Source organism: Hyperolius riggenbachi, chromosome 11, assembly GCF_040937935.1.
Source record: "Hyperolius riggenbachi isolate aHypRig1 chromosome 11, aHypRig1.pri, whole genome shotgun sequence".
NCBI classification, from domain to species: domain Eukaryota; kingdom Metazoa; phylum Chordata; class Amphibia; order Anura; family Hyperoliidae; genus Hyperolius; species Hyperolius riggenbachi.
Window position 1 is genome coordinate 116,346,745 of NC_090656.1, and position 20,939 is coordinate 116,367,683.

General features: G+C 44.6%; 1 protein-coding gene across 1 annotated transcript in view; it reads left to right on the forward strand.

Moving 5' to 3' along the window:
* LOC137537853 (mucin-2-like) overlaps positions 1-20,939 on the forward strand; it is a 508,651-nt gene that overhangs the window by 252,683 nt on the left and 235,029 nt on the right. Inside the window, exons 28-29 of the mRNA XM_068259804.1 lie at positions 2,831-5,254; positions 10,000-10,037. Coding sequence (XP_068115905.1) covers positions 2,831-5,254; positions 10,000-10,037 — 2,462 coding nt within the window. The remainder of the gene's footprint in view (positions 1-2,830; positions 5,255-9,999; positions 10,038-20,939) is intronic.

Genomic DNA, 20,939 nt, shown 5'->3' on the forward strand with positions numbered 1-20,939 from the left:
AATGGTACATGCTAGGCTGGCTTCAGTATGTAGTGTTGGTGGTGGAATAGTGGTGAAGAGAGCTACCTACCGAGCACTAGACCTGGGTTAAATTCCCGGCCAAGGTATGTAAGCTGGCTTTTGAAATCCTACAATTCCCTGGAAGACGAGACCCTTCTCCCTCCGGGAAGAGGAAGGAAGGAGAAAAAGGACTAAGGGAACAGTCAATAGGGTCTATGGGCTACCATATAGCATAAAAAGGTTCCATTTGCAATTATTTTATGGTATAATGGTTAGGATAGCAGCCTACAGAGCAGTAGGCCTGGGTTAAATTCCTGGGCCTGGCCAATGTATGTGAGTTGGCTTTTGGCATCCTACAATTCCCTAAGCAAGGTCATTTTTCTCTTGGATATATCACAATGGTACATGCTAGGCTGGCTTCAGCGTGTAGCATTGTAGTGTGTTGTGTTGGTTGTATAATGGTTAGGATAGCAGCTTACAGAGCAGTAGGCCTAGGTTAAATTCCTGGGCCTGGCCAATGTATGTGAGTTGGCTTTTGACATCCTACAAATCCCTAAGTAAGCTCATTTTTCTCTTGGATATATCATAATGGTACATGCTAGGCTGGCTTCAGCATATAGTGTTGGTGGTGGTGTAGTGGTGAAGAGATCTACCTACCGAGCACTAGACCTGGGTTAAATTCCCGACCAAGGTATGTAAGCTGGCTTTTGAAATCCTACAATTCCCTGGAAGATTGAGGGAGGGAGAGAGTGAGGGAGGCTATCGAGTAAAAATACTTCTTATTAGGCAGAAATCAGTTTGGTGGGGAAAAAAAATTGAATTCCGTAAAACTCCTCTGAATTTTATATTTTTCCATGGAAATTCTGCCTTAGCGCTATAGCAATTCCGTTCCGTCGCATCAGAACCGGAATCACCAAATTCCGTCCGAAATCGCGGAATTTATAATTCCGCGGAATCCAGCCACCATCCCTAGTATCCGAATCAATTCGGATTTTAAAAAGGGGTATCCGAGCACCCCTCAAAGAGCAATGTAGTTACTGAAATTTTAGTTTGAGAGTATAATCTCATTTTAGAGCTAGGTTCACACTCATGCCGGATTATAAAATTTAACTGGCATAATGGACCTGATGTACAACCTGCTGTCTGTCCATGTAATCAAGATGTGTGCTGAAACAGACATGTTATAGAAACCATGCTATGTTTGTGTTGGTAACATATTTATTCCCTGCGGTGTCCTGAAAAAATCATTAAGGGCCCTTTTCCACCTGCAATCGCTAGCGTTCACGCTGAACGCTAGCGATTGCTGAATCGCAAAACCGGCGATTCCCCCGACGTTTGCGGCCGCGATTTTGCTATGCTATGCACTGCATAGCAAAATCGCGGCAATTATCGCTCCGCCGCGCGTTCGCGTTCCCCGCAAAAACGAATCGCGGTAGTGGAAATGACCTACCGCGATTCCCATGTTAAAAAGCAAACCGTAGCGATTGTAAAATCGCTAGCGGTTTGCGTTTTTGCGATTCAGCATCGCAAACGCCGCTAGTGGAAAAGGGCCCGTAGTGTTAGGACTTTTGCATTCTGTTACCACACAAAGGACACATCGTGCTGAACTAATCATTTTATTTTTTTACATTAACCCTGTGGTTTGGGTTCTTCTATCTGAAGTGGTAAAGACACCTCCCTCCACCTTATTATTATCGTTTGTTTCATTACATAACCTATCTTTGGGCACCTCCACCCCCCAGTACTATACATTACATCTCCTTTGGAGGTGTTTACCTTCCAGGTGTGGTGTTATCTACAACCAAGAAGGACCAACCAGGAGTGCAACCATCCAGTTCCAGTAGGACCTGGAATACCGAGTGGGGATGGTTATTTTCCCTTTGGCGATATATGGTGGTTGCAGGGACTGCAACCCACCTTTGTGAGTATAAATACTCTTATACCACAATCAAACATCCAATACCCCACAACACTGCACCATTTGGCTCCTGGTCTCTCCTTGTCATACAGTTGACTGTGGTATCCCCACAGTGACTACCTTTTCTACATTTAAAATGGACTCATCTAAACAGATCCAATAAAAGTCATAGGATCTGTTGACATGTCTTTGATGTATTTTGGTATTTGTTAGAGGACAGGTCTTATTTTGGCAAAATCAGTTTAGTCAGGTGATAGATATGTAAGTCTCTGATTTGGTAGCCATGATCATGTGCTAAAGCAGGTTGTGATCACAGCAAATTAGTGCTTTGCAAATCTATCAACATCAAACAAATCACAGGTTTCTCTATGAGTTCTCTTGGACACGACCATCATTAGTTTTCAATAGACCTGAGCTGTGTGAAGCTTACCTGGCTGCAGACTTATGCCATGCTAAAGTGAATATGGTCTCTTGGCTGTCAATCAACAGCTGCATACTGTCTCCAGCTCACCCACTCTTCTTTGTGCATTACTACTGGTTTTTGTGCAACTGGTTCATAGACAGAGGAACCAATGGAAATCTAGAAGGGAAAACTAGTGCCTGTGAGATGCATACATTGGTAAACCAGAGATTGATGGGTTGCACAAATTGTAGAGTAGAGCCTGATGTACAGTATATTGACCAACAGTATAGCAAGCTGGTTATTACTCTCATGAAATACCCTGTTAAATAAGCTCAACAGTGTGAGTTGAAACCCTAAATCATAACATGGATATTTTATGTTTGTGTAACAATAACAACAATACAATTATACTTCTTTGTATTATTGATTCTCATGCAGCATTTAACTGTAAATATTAGAAAATATAGAATACCTCAGCAATTGTGACTTTATTTGTGATTTTATTTTAGGCTCAGAGGTAACATTGGATGAACACTCTGCTGGATACTGTGCAATTGTAGTGAAATGTAATCAGAACTGCATTGTAACAGAAGAAAAAATACCCTGTACAACACCCACAACAACTTCAAGCGTGTTTACTACTACCAGTGAAACCACAACACAGACCACTACAACTTCCACACCATCTACCACAAGTGAAACAACAACACAGACCACTACAACTTCCACACCATCTACCACAAGTGAAACAACAACACAGACCACTACAACTTCCACACCATCTACCACAAGTGAAACAACAACACAGACCACTACAACTTCCACACCATCAACCACTAGTGAAACAACAACACAAACTACTACAACTTCCACACCATCTACTACTAGCGAAACAACAACACAGACCACTACAACTTCCACACCATCTACTACTAGTGAAACAACAACACAGACCACTACAACTTCCACACCATCTACCACTAGTGAAACAACAACACAGACGACTACAACTTCCACACCATCTACCACTAGTGAAACAACAACACAGACCACTACAACTTCCACACCTTCCTCCACTAGTGAAACAACAACACAAACCACTACAACTTCTACACCATCTACTACTAGTGAAACAACAACACAGACCACTACAACTTCCACACCATCCACTACAAGTGAAACAACAACACAGACCACTACAACTTCCACACCATCTACCACAAGTGAAACAACAACACAAACCACTACAACTTCCACACCATCCACTACTAGTGAAACCACAACACAGACCACTACAACTTCCACACCATCGACTACAAGTGAAACAACAACACAGACCACTACAACGTCCACACCATCTACCACAAGTGAAACAACACAGACCACTACAACCTCCACACCATCTACAACAAGTGAAACAACAACACAGACCACTACAACTTCCACACCATCCACTACTAGTGAAACAACAACACAGACCACTACAACTTCCACACCATCTACTACTAGTGAAACAACAACACAGACCACTACAACTTCCACACCATCTACCACTAGTGAAACAACAACACAGACCACTACAACTTCCACACCATCTACTACTAGTGAAACAACAACACAGACCACTACAACTTCCACACCATCTACCACTAGTGAAACAACAACACAGACCACTACAACTTCTACACCATCTACCACTAGTGAAACAACAACAGAGACCACTACAACTTCCACACCATCTACTACTAGTGAAACAACAACACAAACTACTACAACTTCTACACCATCTACCACTAGTGAAACAACAACACAGACCACTACAACTTCCACACCATCTACCACTAGTGAAACAACAACACAGACCACTACAACCTCCACACCATCTACGACGAGTGAAACAACAACACAGACCACTATAACTTCTACACCATCTACCACTAGTGAAACAACAACACAGACCACTACAACTTCCACACCATCTACCACTAGTGAAACAACAACACAGACCACTACAGCCTCCACACCATCTACGACAAGTGAAACAACAACACAGACCACTACAACTTCTACACCATCTACCACTAGTGAAACAACAACACAGACCACTACAACCTCCACACCATCTACGACAAGTGAAACAACAACGCAGACCACTACAACTTCCACACCATCCACTACAAGTGAAACAACAACACAGACCTCTACAACTTCCACCCCATTTACCACCAGTGAAACAACAACACAGACCACTACAACCTCCACACCATCTACTACTAGTGAAACAACAACACAGACCACTTCAACTTCCACACCATCCACTACTAGTGAAACAACATCACAAACCACTACAACTTCCACACCATCCACTACTAGTGAAACAACAACACAGACCACTACAACTTCCACACCATCTACCACAAGTGAAACAACAACACAGACCACTACAACTTCCACACCATCTACCACTAGTGAAACAACAACACAGACCACTACAACTTCCACACCATCTACCACAAGTGAAACAACAACACAGACCACTACAACTTCCACACCATCTACCACTAGTGAAACAACAACACAGACCACTACAACTTCCACACCATCTACCACAAGTGAAACAACAACACAGACCACTACAACTTCCACACCATCTACCACAAGTGAAACAACAACACAGACCACTACAACTTCCACACTATCTACCACAAGTGAAACAACAACACAGACCACTACAACTTCCACACCATCCACTACTAGTGAAACAACAACACAGACCACTACAACTTCCACACCATCCACTACTAGTGAAACGACAACAGAGACCACTACAACGTCCACACCATCTACTACTAGTGAAACAACAACGCAGACCACTACAACTTCAACATCATCAACTACAGCAGCTACTAGTTCTTCAACACCGAATATCACAGGTGAGATTATTTTTTGTTATTACATTAAAAAGTTTGGTAAAATGTGTAGATCTGAGAGCTGACCATGCACACAATGGCCTCTGCATGCCCCCTCCCTCACACACTCCCCCGTTTGTGTTTTTGGAACTAGATTTAACCCCCCTGGCGGTAATTCTGACCTGAGCACGGGCTCCGCTTTGTCAGCTAATAGTGGTAAGCCCGTGCTCAGGTAGGGCTGGCTAAAAAATAGCTTGTGTGCTCTTTTCCTGGGTCCTGCGCGCGATCAGCACTGCAAAGCGGGACCCAGGCTTCTCCCACTCGACTACGTAGTCCCCATTACTTCTCTGATCTTCCGGGGACCAGGCGGCCAATAGCAATTATGGAGCTGTGGTGCAGCGTGATGTCGGGGGGCGGCGTGGGATCATGGGGGAGGGAAAAAAATTTAAAATTATCTGACTGGCCCGGAATAGCATTTTATTGGATACAAGTAAGTTTGTATCCAGTGCAATGTTGCCATTTGCTCCCTGGCTGCGACTGAGCTGTGCTGTAATCCTTGTGATCTGTGAGTTATTGATCTGCTTGATTTTTCTGGATACCTGTTACCGAATGTTGCCTGGACTTTGACTATTCTCTCTGCGTTCTCCCTGCACTGATTTTTGCCTGGACTTTGACTGATTTACTGTTGCCAATTTTTGCCTGGATTTTGACTACTATTTTGCCTGCTGCCTGTACCAACCTTTGCCTGGATTTGACAACTCTCTGCCTGCCGTTTGCACTGACCTCTGCCTTCCTGTCATTTACTATGGTGTCATCCTCCAGAAGGCGCCTCACTGCGGAACCGCTGGTGGAGTTGGAGGACAGCAATCTGCAGTCACTTGTGGACTCAAGTGACAGTGACGCATCTGGGGACCTGTCATCTGACCCAGGTAGCGACAGTGACTCCATCACCACCGAGGTCAGTGATGTCCAGGTTTGGTGCCCCATCAATCATTCTCAGGCTCATCCACCACCCCCACGTTTCCCTTTTACTAGGGAGCCTGGCCTGAAGAAAGAGTGTGAGCAAAAGTCCCTGGCCTAGCTGCAGCTCTTCTTCACAAATGTGATTATTGACAAGATAGTGAAGGAGACTAACCGATATGCCACCCAACAACTGGCTGCTCTACGAGGGGTCTTCTCAAGGAGCAGGACATAAGAGCCGGTCACCAAAGAGGACATCTGGTTGTTCTTGGGCCTGATTATTCTGCAGAGAGTGGTGGGGAAGCCCCTGCAGAAATGATGTTGGACCACCAATAAAATAAGTGTGACCCCTTTCTTCGGAACGGTGATGTCCAAGTAACGGTTTTCCCTCATAATAAAATTCTTACACTTTGCCAACAATGACACCTTGGAGAAGTCCACCTACCCTGTTCCAAAACTAAAAAAACTGGGAAATGTATGAGATAGTGGTTGACAACTTCCGGACCACTTACGTGCCAGAGAGGGACATAAGCGTGAACAAGAGCCTGATGGCCTACAAGGGGAGATTGAGCTGGATCCAATATATAGCATCCAAGCAGGCCCGCTTTGGTGTACATGCTGTGTAAGGCAGCAACCGGGTGCATTTGGAAAACTGTGTTGTACACCTGAAAGGGAACCAAGTTCAACCCGAGGTACAGCGACTACGGACTGGCGACATCTTCAGTACTGTCCAGTGTATAGAAAAAAGATAGCATCCGCACTCCAAATATTGATTTTTTGTATATACACGGTGTGCTAGCTACAGGATCAAAGAAAGGTTACGTGACAAGAAGCAAAAGCGATCCTGCACAAACTGCTGCACCACCAATTATGGATATAACAAAGCGTGGCGTGGTTCAAAAAAGACCACTTCCTCAGGACTCCTGAGGAAGTGGTCTTTTTTGAACCACGCCACGCGTGGAGCGTCTTGTGTGCCTCCCTCCACCCTTACTCCATGGCTGCCTCTCTCTACCATCCTGGGCTATGTATGTATACTCCCTAATACACAGGTACCTATGTTCCCTATATGCACTGTCCATATATGTTCATATTCACCATTTCTCATGATTCAAGAGCATATTGCTATATCACAGTACCTTTCTGATATTTTCCTCACGGTTGTTATAGGAGATCCTCTATTGGTGGTGTTTATTCTTCTCTATTGACAGTTACTGGCCTAGACCCGGGTCTAACATACCAAATGAGGGGTTCAATTGCATGAACCCACTTTGAGTATCGCTTTTGGCAGCCATTAGGGTCCACTTGTTACATAGGAGGTGAGGCATTTGTGATATTGTACCCACATTAAATTGTATTGTGGTGTCTTGTTGTGCATGGCAACTGTTTTAAATGTTTTTATGATGTTTATACAGAATGTTCAATAAAGCTTTGTTATATCCATAATTGGTGGTGCAGCAGTTTGTGCAGGATCGCTTTTGCTTCTTGTCACGTAATCTTCAGTACTGTCCCTTGTTGGGCCATTACTAGACTAAGGCTATTGTGTCACCAGGGACAATTTCTATAGCTCCTGTGAGCTCTTTGAGATCCTGATCAAGCGTAGGACTGATGCCTAGGGCACCATTCGGCCTAACAGGCGGGAGATGCCATCAGCATTTCTGAAGCAGAAGCTTAAACCTGGAGACATAGCTGCTTGGCAAAAGGGGGAGATGCTGTCTTCCGCTGGCATGATAAAAAAGATGTCTCTCCTTTACAAGGTCCACGACACCTGCGCTGTCCTCACCATAATGAGAGGAGGAAAAGAGATTGTTAAACCGTAGGTCGTGGTGGATTATAACATTACGATGGGTGGAGTGGACAGAGCCGACCAGGCGATGACCTTCTACTGAAAACAACAAAAAGAAATATAAGAAAATATTTTGGTTCTGGAACAAAGTCTCTGGAATGCATATATCATCTTCAAGAAGCGTAGTGACAGGCCACTTACTCATGCAGACTTTATATGGAAGATGTGCGAATGCATCTGCTTGAAGTACCAGACTGCAGCAGATGCCAGAGTGGGGCGCCGTGCCTCCTACATTGTGAACCCGGAGCAACTCACTGGCCGTCACTTCCCAGCATACATACCCCTCACTCCCAAAAAAAGCATACCATGCAAGACATGTGTTGTTTGCTGCTCTAAGAATGAAGAGAAGGGGAAAAAAGTCAGGAAGGAGTCAAGCATCTACTGCCCTGACTGCAATGTTGGACTCTGTGCAGTTTCCTGCTTTAAAATCTATCATACACAGGAGGTGTACTAGGTATACATGTACATAGTGTATAATAATCTGCTGCCTTATTTGTACAGTTTTCCTATTTTTTCAGTTTGTTGATAAATGTAATTATTTCAACAAATTTGTGTTCTAGTCATATATTTATATGCAAATTGTCTACTAGGCCTTTATTCTGATATATTTTGGTGAGTTATGACTTAAGAATTGAAGGTTTAAAATTCTTGAAAAAAATGTACCACTTTTGACTCATAATTCCATACAGAAATGCACCGTCAGGAAGGTAAATGGTTTATTTCTGCTTTGCATGTATAGTTTGGCGCTAATAATTTACACTTTTTGTTCTTCCTGAGTTAGTCAAATCTGAGAAGGGATTCTGGCCCATTTTCACCATATATCTCTATGATAAAATATAACTTGTTACAGTTATTGAAGTTGCTAGCCAATGCAACCACTTGCAGGTGAGCTTTTACATGTCTGCATGAAAGATCTAGAGGTGCTGATCCTTATTCCCCTTCTAATCTCCAAACAATGAGAAAAGTTTCAGCTTATTTTGTTTACTAAAAGTTAAAATCTAGTATAGATGCATTCACTAATAAGCAACACACGTTCCTTCTTTAATATTCCTACTGACATTGGGACAACAACAGCAAGCACTACAACTTCAAAACTGACTACAGCAACTGAAATCACTTCATCAACTACCAGCACCTCAACAACATCTACAACCACTGAAACAACAACACAGACCACTACAACTTTCACACCATCTACCACTGGTAAAACAACAACACAGACCACTACAACTTCCACACCATCTACCACAAGTGAAACAACAACACAGACCACTACAACTTTCACACCATCTACCACTGGTAAAACAACAACACAGACCGCTACAACTTCCACACCATCTACCACAAGTGAAACAACAACACATACCACTACAACCTCTACACCATCTACCACAAGTGAAACGACAACACAGACCACTACAACCTCTACACCATCTACCACAAGTGAAACGACAACACAGACCACTACAACTTCTACACCATCTACCACTGGTAAAACAACAACACAGACCACTACAACTTCCACACCATCTACCACTAGTGAAACAACAACACAGACCACTACAAGTTCCACACCATCTACTACTAGTGCAACAACAACACAGACCACTACAACTTCCACACCATCTACCACTAGTGAAACAACAACACAGACCACTACAACTTCCACACCATCTACCACTAGTGAATCAACAACACAGACCACTACAACTTCCACACCAGGTAAGCTCTCATATTGCATGGAGGTGGTAAAATTGTCCAATCAAAATTGGATGTGTGTACTAGGCTTTGGTCATTCAGTTTGAGTACCATTAAATTAAACCTACTGCATATATGTCCTTAAATTAACTTTTTTTGTCAGAGGTTTTTTTTTAAATCAACTTACAAATGTACATAAAATGCCTAAGATATAAAAAAAGACTTCAAATTAATTCTTTATTTACAATTATATCTTTTGTAACCTCAGTAACCTTACCAAATCCAACCGGATCAAGTACAACTACAGTAAGTACTTATTTTTAACTATGGTAATTTCATTGATTGACCCTTAAACTATGGGAAAGTAGTAAAATATGACTGGTATACACACAGTTATACAGACATACACACATGGCCAGGGTAGCAGGGCCGTGCAGAGGGTCCTTAAGTGGGGGGTTCTAAAATTTAAAAAGGGGGCCTTCCCCCCCCCCCCCCTCCCGCAATGCTCAGTAGTACCTACAAGTGGTAGGTCACTGCAGCCCCCTTGCTCTGCAGTGACTAGTGACCTTCACTCCCCCGACTCTCCAACTGTCCCAAACTATCCCCCTGAGCCCCTCCGCTTGACACATACATTCAGTAACATAAGCGCTGGCTGCATTCAATGGTGTGAAGTCAGTCGGACTTGTCACCGGTGGCCGCATGGCCCCCCTCCTTGTTTCTGGCTAGGGGGGTATTGGTTGTCATGTGGTTGCTGAATGCAGATGCTGGATGCCATGTGGGTTCTGGGGCGGATACAAGGACCTGGCTATGGGTGGGTATCGTGTGCCATGCGTGTGTTGATTATGGGTACTTAGTGCAATGTGAGATCTGGGTGCATGTACTGGATGTCATGTGGGTGCTGGGTGCAGGTACTGGGTGTGACATAGTTGCAAATACTTGGTGCCATGCCTGTACCGGGTGCTGGCTATGGGTGGGCAATGGGTGTAACGTGGAAGCAAGTACTTTGGGTGCAGATACTGGTTAAGTGCGTGCTTGGTGCAGATAGTGGGGGCCATGTGGAGGCTGTGTGCAGGTGTGAATACTAGGTGCAGGTACTTGGTGTCATGTGAGTGTGAGTACTGAGAGCCAACTATGGGGGGAAGGGGTGTGGGTGGATGTTAAGAGAAGTAGAGGTCAGTGTGGGTGCTACAGGAAGGGGATGTGCTGGGGGAGAGAGAGGACAGTTTAGATTCTGTGAGGTCACTATGGGTTCTGCTGGGAACAGAAAGGGTGCCTCACTTCTTCAAGGAGGCCTACATCAACTCAACACTACCCTAATCCTTTCTGCCAATAACTTCTTGATGCACCCCCTCCTTTTGTGTCACCAGCCCCTCCCTCTAGATTGTAAGCCTTTGGCAGGGCCCTCTTCCCTTGTGTATCATACTTGACTGTGTGCACTTTACGCAGAATTTGGAACTGGTAATTTTTTACCACTACCATTCCAGTTTATGATCTGGCATTGTACTATTATCTGCATTGTGTTGTGTATCTTATTGCTATTACCTGTATTGTTGTATCTATGGTCTGTTACCTGTATTGTTCTGTCAACCCTGTTATCATTGTCTGTAAGCCTATTTATTGTACAGCGCTGCGTAATATGTTGGCGCTATATAAATCTAATTAATAATAATAATAATAATAATAATAAGAAAAGATCAATGTGGGTGGTGGGGGAGGGAGAGATCAGTGTGGGTGCTGGGGAGGGAGATGTCTGTGTGGGTGCTGTGGAGTGAGAGGTCAGTGTGGGTGCTGGGGAAGGCAAAGTCCATATGCTGGCAAGTAAAATTCCACTGTTGTTCAAAATGACATTTTCTCCTTCTCTACCTTAAAGAAAACCTGAAACGACAAAAAGGAAAAGATTTGATACTTACCCAGGGCTTCCTCCACTCCCATAAGCACTGCCGAGTCCCTTGCTGTCCTCCCGAGTGCCTCCGTTCTCCTGCTAGTGATCCCGGTAACTGGCCCAGCTGTGCCAGTCGGGCTCTTCTGCGCATGTGAAGAAGAGACCGACTGTCACAACTGAGCCAGATTACCGGGACCGATAGCTAGAGAACGGAGGCATTCGGGAGGACGGCAAGGGACTCAGCGGTGCTTATGGGGCTGGAGGAAGCCAAGGGTAAGTATCGAATCCTTTCCTTTTGTCGTCTCAGGTATACTTTAATTAGTGATGTCGCGAACCTCCGATTTTCGGTTCGCGAACCTCCGCGGAAAGTTCGGTTCGCGAACTTCAATGGGGAGGTGAACTTCAAAATTTACAAAAATTTCTACTGGCTGGAAAAATGATAGAAGACATGTTTCTAGGCTTCTAATTCCACCCTCCTCCCTCCTACTATAAACAGCATGATGGCTGATCATTGATGATTATGGCAGACAGACTTTCCCACTTAGCATTTGTGTTCGAAAATCTCCACATTAATAGTAAAACAAAAGTGAAAAACAATGTGTAGTAAACATTAATAAAACCTCTACAATATACAGAATGAACATTAAAGTTAGAGATGTCCCGAACGGTTCGCTGGCAAAGTCTTCCTAACACTGCTACTGCCTATAGAGCATGCCCTAGTGGCTGCGGCTCTGGTGCTTTGAGTCCGCCAGGAGAAAAGTGTGATATAAATGTTATTTGTCTTGTCATCTGCCACGGAATTTCAGTATTTCAAAAGCCAGCTTACATACCGTGGCTGGGGATTGAACCCAGGTCTCAGTGTATGGTAGGTAACTAACATATCCATTATACCACCAACACTACTAGCTGAAACTAGCCTAGCATGTACAATTTATGCTCAAGCCAAAAGAAAAATTAGACAAGACAAATAACATTTATATCACGCAACATGTAACTTAATGACAGTATGTTTGTTAAGTTCCTCTTTAAGTAGAACAGCACGGACTCAGGAGAACCTATTAAGCACTCATCAATTGGGGGAGTTTCTTACTGGTTCTGTGCATCTCACTGACATCATACTGACAGGGATTTGGGTACTTTGAATAGCTGGGTACATGGGGGGAGTCACTAAGGTGTAGAGTTGTCTCGAACCTCCGATTTTAGGTTTGCAAACCTCGAACGCGAACATGCGAAAAAAGGCTGCAAACATGCAAACTTTTTGAACCACCATAGACTTCAATGGGCAGGCGAACTTTCAAAAGTACAAACACTAATTGTGGCCACAAAAGTGATGGAAAATATGTTTCAAGGGGTCTAACACATGTAGGGGGGGCATGGCAGAGTGGGATACATGCCAAAAGTCCCAGGGTAAAATCCAAATTTGACGCACAGCAGGGTTTAAGGGCAGAAATCACATTGCATTGCTAAATTGGAGGCCTAAAGTGCTTTAAAACATCTTGCATGTGTATACATCAATCAGGTAGTGTAATTAGTGTACTGCTTCACACTGGCAGACTAAACTCACTGTGTAACGCACCCCAAACAGCTGGTGCGCACCGTAACGAGAGTGCAGGCGATGGCGGTTTTTAAGCCCATATGGTCGGGCTGAGGTAACTGAATGACAGAACAACAGTGACTGAGTGTCCAGCTGATCGAATTTGGTCTGTCCGCAATGAAGCAACAACCTTATTATCTTCTTGGGTCACGTGTGCCCCCCAACACACTCATATAGCCGGTCATTGCTTCATTTTGATACACAAGCCCCTTCACCGCGGCAAGGTAACGATCATGAAGGGGAATTGACTCATGTACAAACCTTTTGTTTTGTTGTTGCAGCCGCAGTGCAGCCAGAAAAGTAGGCAGGCATGTACATGCACCAGAAAAATTATTATAGCGGCCACTGCTACCTTAAAAATTCAGGAATCCTCCTGGAGTCCTGGACCCTGTTGGTGGTGGCGGAGAAGGCAGTCACACGGCGTGCAGGCAGAGATGCTGTGTGTGGGGACTGTCTTCGGGCCTCCTGACAGTGCTTTGCAGACCAGGCATCCGTGGTCAGATGGACCCTTGAACCAACGCTATGTGCCAGAGATGACACCACTTGCCTTTCAACATCACAATACAGTTTGGGTATCGCCTTTTTTGAGAAATAATTGCGTGATGGTATCTTACACTGCGGTGTGTGGCTTTGCTTTTGTGTGCTGCTTTTCCTCAGGCGGTCATCCCATTCCAGTTTGTGCTTTGTAATCATGTGCCTTCGTAAGGTAGTTGTCCCTACGCGGCTCTTGGTCTTTTCACGGCAGAGAGTACAGATGGCATTACTCTCATCTGAGGCAGACACACAAAACAATTTCCACACCACTGAGCCCGGGGATGATGGCACTTTGGTGATGGCTGCCGACGGAGTGTTAAGTGGGGTTCCAGAATCAGAGCAGGTGGAGGAAGATATGTCATGCTTTCGTGCAGAAGCTGAGGAAGATGAGGTGTTCTGTGTTAAATAGTCAACTACGTCCTGACAAAATTGGGCGTTCTTCTGAACACTGTACTTTGGTCGAGGGCCGCACGAAATCACGACCTCGAACAGACCTGCCGGGTGGCCTGCCTCTGGCTCTGCCTCTTGTTTTGTCTATATTGGGGGGGATGAAGTGAAAGGAATGCACTGACTTGACTAATACGATGTGCGGTTACACAGGTGCAGTGAAAAGGTTGCAGTGACTGCTGGTACAACAATGTGCGGTCACACAGGTGCAGTGAAAAGGTGGCTGCTAGTACAACAATGTGCGGTTACACAAGTGCAGTGAAAAGGTGACTGCTGGTAGAACAATGGGGATCCACTGTGGCATATCTAGAGGGGTGCAAGGCATGGATTGTGCCATAAACGCCACAGCACCATGGGTTCCATAACTGCCGCTGTGCTGATATGCCTGCCCCATGCCAGAGATGGATGAAGATGTAATGGGGCTCTAGGCAAGGTAGTAGATTTGGGGCCCCCTTTGTGGTCTTTTTGGTAAGCTGAAGTGGAGAGAGGTCAGAGAAGATGGCAGGTAGGCCCCTTGACATCCACTAGGCCCTAGGCATCTGCCTAGGTTGCCTGGTGGATCATCCTGCCATGCCACCCTGTCACTCAGACTTCAGATCATGTTAATTTTGTTATCTGGGGTACATGGCTACTTTATTTGTGTATACAAGGTGTATTTGATTATTTCATTGTTTCATTATTTTATTATTACGAGGTACCTGGCTACTTGATTACTTCATCTGGAGGTGTGTGACTATTTAATTATTTTATCTGGATGCTTGTGACTAATTATTATTTTTATTGGGGGACAGTTTACTACTTGATAAATTATTTGGAGGCATGTGACTAGTACTACTTGATTATTTTATCTGGAGGCATGGACATATTTGATTCATGTATCTGGAATCATGTTACTACTTTATTAATTCATCTGGTAACATGTGACTATTTATGTGTTTAATTGTGAGGCACATGGCTACTTAAAGCAGTACTGAAGTAACCTAAAAAAAAAAAGTTTCACTTACCTAGGGCTTCTGCCAGCCCTTTGCAGCCGACCTTACCATACGATCCTCCGTTCCCACGACATGGCTCACTTGAAGAAAAGTGAGCTGCGGTGAGGGAACAGAGGATTGGTCCAGGACGGCGTGGTCAAAGGTCGGCTGCAGAGGGCTGGCAGAAGCCCTAGGTTAGCAAAACTCTGCTTTAATTCTAATATCTTCTCAATTCTAATATGGCTTCTCAATTTATGTATCCAGGGACATATTAAGCTCTGGTATTTGGGTAACTCAGCTGGTTAGGGACAAGGGACTAGGGACAACATAATTGTCTTACAGCAGTAGTGCGGCCTGCAAATAAAAGTTAAACTGCCTCTCAAGCAGTATTGAATTGTGGTTTTCCATTGCATGTTGGACTGAGATCCTCCAACTTGCCTTAAAACCTTTTCAACTAATAAAAAAGAAGGGTGGGAGAAAAGGAGGGGGCACAAATTTCTTGGTCTCCGACCTAGGGCCCTGTATAGACTTAATCTGTAGCCGGTGGTCAAACTACACTGCGTTCCAAATTATTATGCAAATTGTATTTAAGTTTCATAAAGATTAAATATTTTGTTTTTTAATTAAACTCATGGATGGTATTGTGTCTCAGGGCTCTTTTGATCACTGAAATCAATCTTGGACACCTCTTCTAGGCATTACCTCTGCAATCCGAGAGCGATCCGAGAATCTGCAGCATGCTGCAGATTCTTGCACCGCTGCATCTGCCTGCCATCTCCTCCCATACACATGCGGAAGTGACTGTAATGGGAGCAGAAATGATGCGATAGTCGCATCGCATCCCTTCTGCCAGTGGAAAAAAGCCCTTAGTGCTGCATTCAATGGCTGCAGGGGTGAAAGTGGCTTGTTGGGCCACCGCAATGCAAGCCAGAAGATGCAGTACTGCAGATGTACCCAATAAGCCACTTCTGCAGCAGCAGCAGCCAGTATATGAAGCACAAAGAGAAAGGACAGCAGGTCATGCCGCTACATCTTACTGGTAATGACATTATTTAAATTACCCAGACAGAGCCCATCATTTTAAAAAATGTTATGGATGGGAATATTCCACTTTATTTAGGTGGTGGGGGGTGTCGGGGAAACAATATGATTCTGAGCAGCAAGATTGGAAAAGTTTTAGTCACATTCAATGTGCAATCAGGTCTTCTACTTCTCACCTCCAAACTTGTGTGGAAGCTACCTGTTACACTATCGCTGGAGGTTTTTAATTTTTCTTAAGGTGCCCATTAATGGTACAATATTTTTCATCAGATGCGATTTGAACGATCGTAACTAATTGGAAGGCAATTATCGATTGCTCCCATTAATGGAACAATTTAGGAAGGCTTTACATTCCGATTTAAACATAAAATCCAACTTTTGGATCAATAATTTTTCCTTTTTCCATTGACCAAAGAATCGTATCACATTGATTTGCGCTATACACAGCACAGTTTTTTATACAATCCATTCATAAAAAGTGTGTTGAAAGATCAAATCTGACGAAAAAATTGTACCATTAAAGGCATCTTTACAGAGAGGTCTCATTCTGTGCCCTGGGGTTTCCTCTGCACTGTTTGCTGGCTGGCCCAAGATCTCCATGAGTCTGCCCCGCCCCTCTTTGCCGCTCACATGTTGGAGTTGAGGAGAGCAGAGATATGCAGTGAATGACAGAGGGCTCAGCTGCTAGGATGCTGCAGCTGCCCGCTGTACACAGGACGTCACCGCTGGTGCCAATCATGATGAGCCTCTCCTGTCTGTAGTTGCCCGGAGCACACAGATGCAGGCCACAGTCTGGAGAGGAAAATGGATGTGGTCTGTGCTGGGGAATGGTGTGGCCGTGTGTAGTAATGATTTAGGCAGGTTACCTGCTTCATTGCACTTCCGCCCCACTGCATTTTGGGACCCTAGGTGGTGCCTATGGGGCCTTTCCTTAACCACTTGAGGACCATAGGTTTAAACCCCCCATTGACCAGGCTATTATTTACAATTTAGTGCTCTGCAGCTTTAATAGCTCGCTGCAGAGCCTTATAACTTAGCACACAAGTGAATCCCCCCCCCCCCATTTTTCTGCCCACCAATAGAGCTTTCTGTTGGTGGGCTCTGATTGCTGGTGCAAGGTTTTGTTTTTTATTAATTCATTTCTATTTTTATTAAAATCTTGCATTTTTTACATTTATTTTTCCCTCCCTCCCCCGACAGCCAATCAGCTTTATCATCTGTCATAGGCATCAGGCTATGAGAGCAGTCCTTTATTTTTACCTCCAGGGTACAGCCGAGTGACACGGCTGTCCCCTGTACAGTGCTGCCGTAGATCGCAGCGCTGTACAATGTAAATAGATGGTGGTTTTGTCGTCTGATAGTGGCGATCACCACTGGCAGACTGTTGATGGAGCGGATGCGTGATCCCCTGCAAAACCCCACCCCAGGACTTGATGCCTTTTGGCGTTATGCGGTCCTGGGGCTGCCACCTTCCCGACACCTATCGGCTTTAGGCAGTTGGGAAGAGGTTAAACGAGAACATCAGACGAACAATTCCCAATAAAATATACATACCTGGGGTTTCCTCCAGCCCCCTGCGGACTGATCGATCCCACGGCATCCTCTTCTCTCTCTCCATTTGCCCGCAATTGGCCCCGGAATGTCCTCCAGTCCGGAGCCAACTACGCATGCGCGGCCCGGCTGTGCACTCCCACTGCATTCACATCATCTGGAGCATTCTGCGCCTGCGCAATGCTACAGGCACAGAACTTTCCCAGTGACGGGAGCGAGACAGGAGAGCGCGCCTGGCCGGACTGCACATGTTCCGACTGCCCATAACTGACAGATTTTGGACAAACGGAGAGGAAGAAGAGGACGCCATGGGAGCGATCAGGCCGGAGGGGGCTGGAGGAAGCCCCAGGTATGTATATTTTATTGGGAATCGTTCGTCTCTGGTTCACTTTAAATCCGGCCATGGTCAGCAGCAGGAGGTCTGATAGAGCTTTTTATGTTTGGGGGGCGAGGCTTCATAATGTTTTGGGTGGGGCTTAGCGAGGTGCCTTTATCACACACCAGAGCCCCCAAGACTATTGTGCCCCTCTGGGCACAGGCTGGTCCTGTGAATGGGCACCTTTAGATCTTAGTGGTGACCTAAAAGCAGCCCCATGCAACAAGTACCAATAGCCACTGTATACACCCGCCCCCACAACCAATATTTTAATATAATGCTGCCATCCTACCTAATAAATCCCCTGTGTCTCAGCGTTCCATTTCCTTGTGTGTGTGTTTTTTCATTGTGCGCATGTGCAGGGACACAGAGACACTGAGGAGAGCTGGGGGAATGACGCGCGGCTTGCAGGGGAGGACGGGGCCAGGAGGGGCGGGTGCAGCGAGCGTGTGCACTCGGCGGCAAATGCGGCAGGCGCATGTGTGCTGACATGCAGTGGGGACAGACCTAGAGCCGGTTTTTAAATGGGCTTAGGTCACCTAGTGTGCTGTATCACCCCCCCCCCCCCCCTTCCCATCACACACAAATCACAAATCTACCTGCATTATTTAGTGGAGATGGCTCACTGTCCTCCTCTTTGTCCATGTCCTTGTGAGGTGAGGTGTGCACAGGCTGTCTCTCATTGCCTCTTGCAAAGCATGGCTTCTGTCGGGAGGATGCTGATTGGAGGCGGAGTTACACACAGAAGGGAGCATGATTGGAGGCAGGCACTCTGCCAGTGCCTTGGAACAGAATCGATAGGGGCTGGAGGCGGGGGCTGAGACTCATGGCTGCAGCCCATAGTGAAATTTAAACATAATAATGTGATGACCTCCAAACCCCATTTGCTGAGAGCTTGTTTAAGGTAGTCTCAGGAGAGAGAGTGTCAAATGCTTTAAAAATGTCAAGTGCTAGTGCAACAGCTGGAATTTTCTTAGCGTCTAAATAATGTCTTAAAACCACCGCTCGTCTGGTGCCATCTTCGGCTTGTCTCCCTGGGTCAGGAGTACACCATTAAACCGTAGGGCCTGGGTCGGGAGAACACCATTTAATTGTAGGGCCTAGGTTGGGAGAACACCATTTAACTGTAGCGTAAATCTGTTAATGAGAGAAATGGGCCAGAAAGGGTGGGCTGCATGACATTCCTGATATTCTTTGGGGATCATGGAAATTTGGACTTTTACCATATTTCCAGGGGGGTTTTCCCACGCATAGTTCGTTAAAACATAGAGTAAACATCTGGGCTATTGGGTCTGACATTTTCCTACAATATTGGGCCGTGAATCCATCTGGGCTGAGTGTTTTGTTAATTTTAAGAGTGTTAATGGTAGATTGGACCTCGGTCGTAGTGATGGGGGCATTTAGTGTGGTTGCAGTTGCCTGGTCTACACTTGGAAGGGTCATCTGATCCAGAAAGGTAGCTATATCTTGTTCAAAGGTTCTAGAAAGGTTATCATATAGTTCTGAGAGAAATTTGATGAATATGTCGACTATTTTGTTTGGGTTATTGTTCAAGTAGTTTAAAGAAAACCTGAACTGAAAATTAAAAGTCAAAATAAGCATACACAAGTCATACTTACCTTCCATGTAGTCTACTCTTCAGAGTCTTTCTCCTGTCCCGCGTCCTATTTGTTCACTGTGATCAAGGGAATTTTCCGTCCTCCATTTTGAAAATGGCCATTACCCATAACAGCTTTCTGGTCAGCACACAGTTAAACTGTAACATCGCCCACTTGAGCCATAGGGAAACATGGACATTACCTGGTACATCAGTTTTCCTCTCAGCTATAACTGACAGCAACTGATATTTTACAGACAGCAACTGATATATTTCAGATTTGACAATATATTGTCAGAACTGGAATGGATTATTGTCAGAAGAAAATGGTGAGCTTCTGAGAGGAACTGATGGCAAGGTAACTATGCAATGTTCATCTGAAGTTACCTCATGTGTTTATTTTAAATATTTTTTCTCAGTACAGGTTCTCTTTAAGTATTTTAGGATGAAGGTGGCGGTTTTTTAGACATTTTGCTAGCAAAGCTAAGGGCTTGTTTGTAGTAGTACATCTGCCACCGCCACTGCAATTGCTGTACGACCTTGTCTGTCAAAAGTAAATCTAATTCGGTTTGGATGCATTCCCTGACTAGTCTATTAATGCGGGAAGGGAGTTGTTTCCCACAAGATTAGGGAAGAGTACACAGAGCCTGTATTATCAGTACAGTATTCTGTAATTCTGTCCCGGAGTTGATTTACTATTACTTTTTTGGAAATAAAGAGTCATTAAGATGCCAGTTAAATTCTCTATTAAAGTGACACTGAAGCACAAAAAAAACCTTATGATATTAATTATATGTGTAGTATGGATAATTAATAGAACATTAGTAGCAAAGAAAATAGTTTATTATTTGTATTTTCAGTTATATATTTTTTTTTATAACTTTGCATCATTCTCTAATATGTGCAGTTTACACATTGGGCTTGATTCACTAAAGCGGGCTAACACTTAGCATGACAGTGATAAGCCACTTTGCACGTGATATCATGCACGCAGAGGTTTGCGCGCGTAAAGGTATGACTTCACGTGAACGCCATTACGCTTCACACGCAAAGTATCGTTATCACGTGCTAAGTATCATTATCACATGAAGTCACTGCAGATCACACGAATGGTATGTAGATAATGAATTATTACTGTATACATTAGATTACGCGACGCGTGTTAAACTTTGCACGGGCCGTATTACATTAACTCACATGTTAATGTAAGCACCA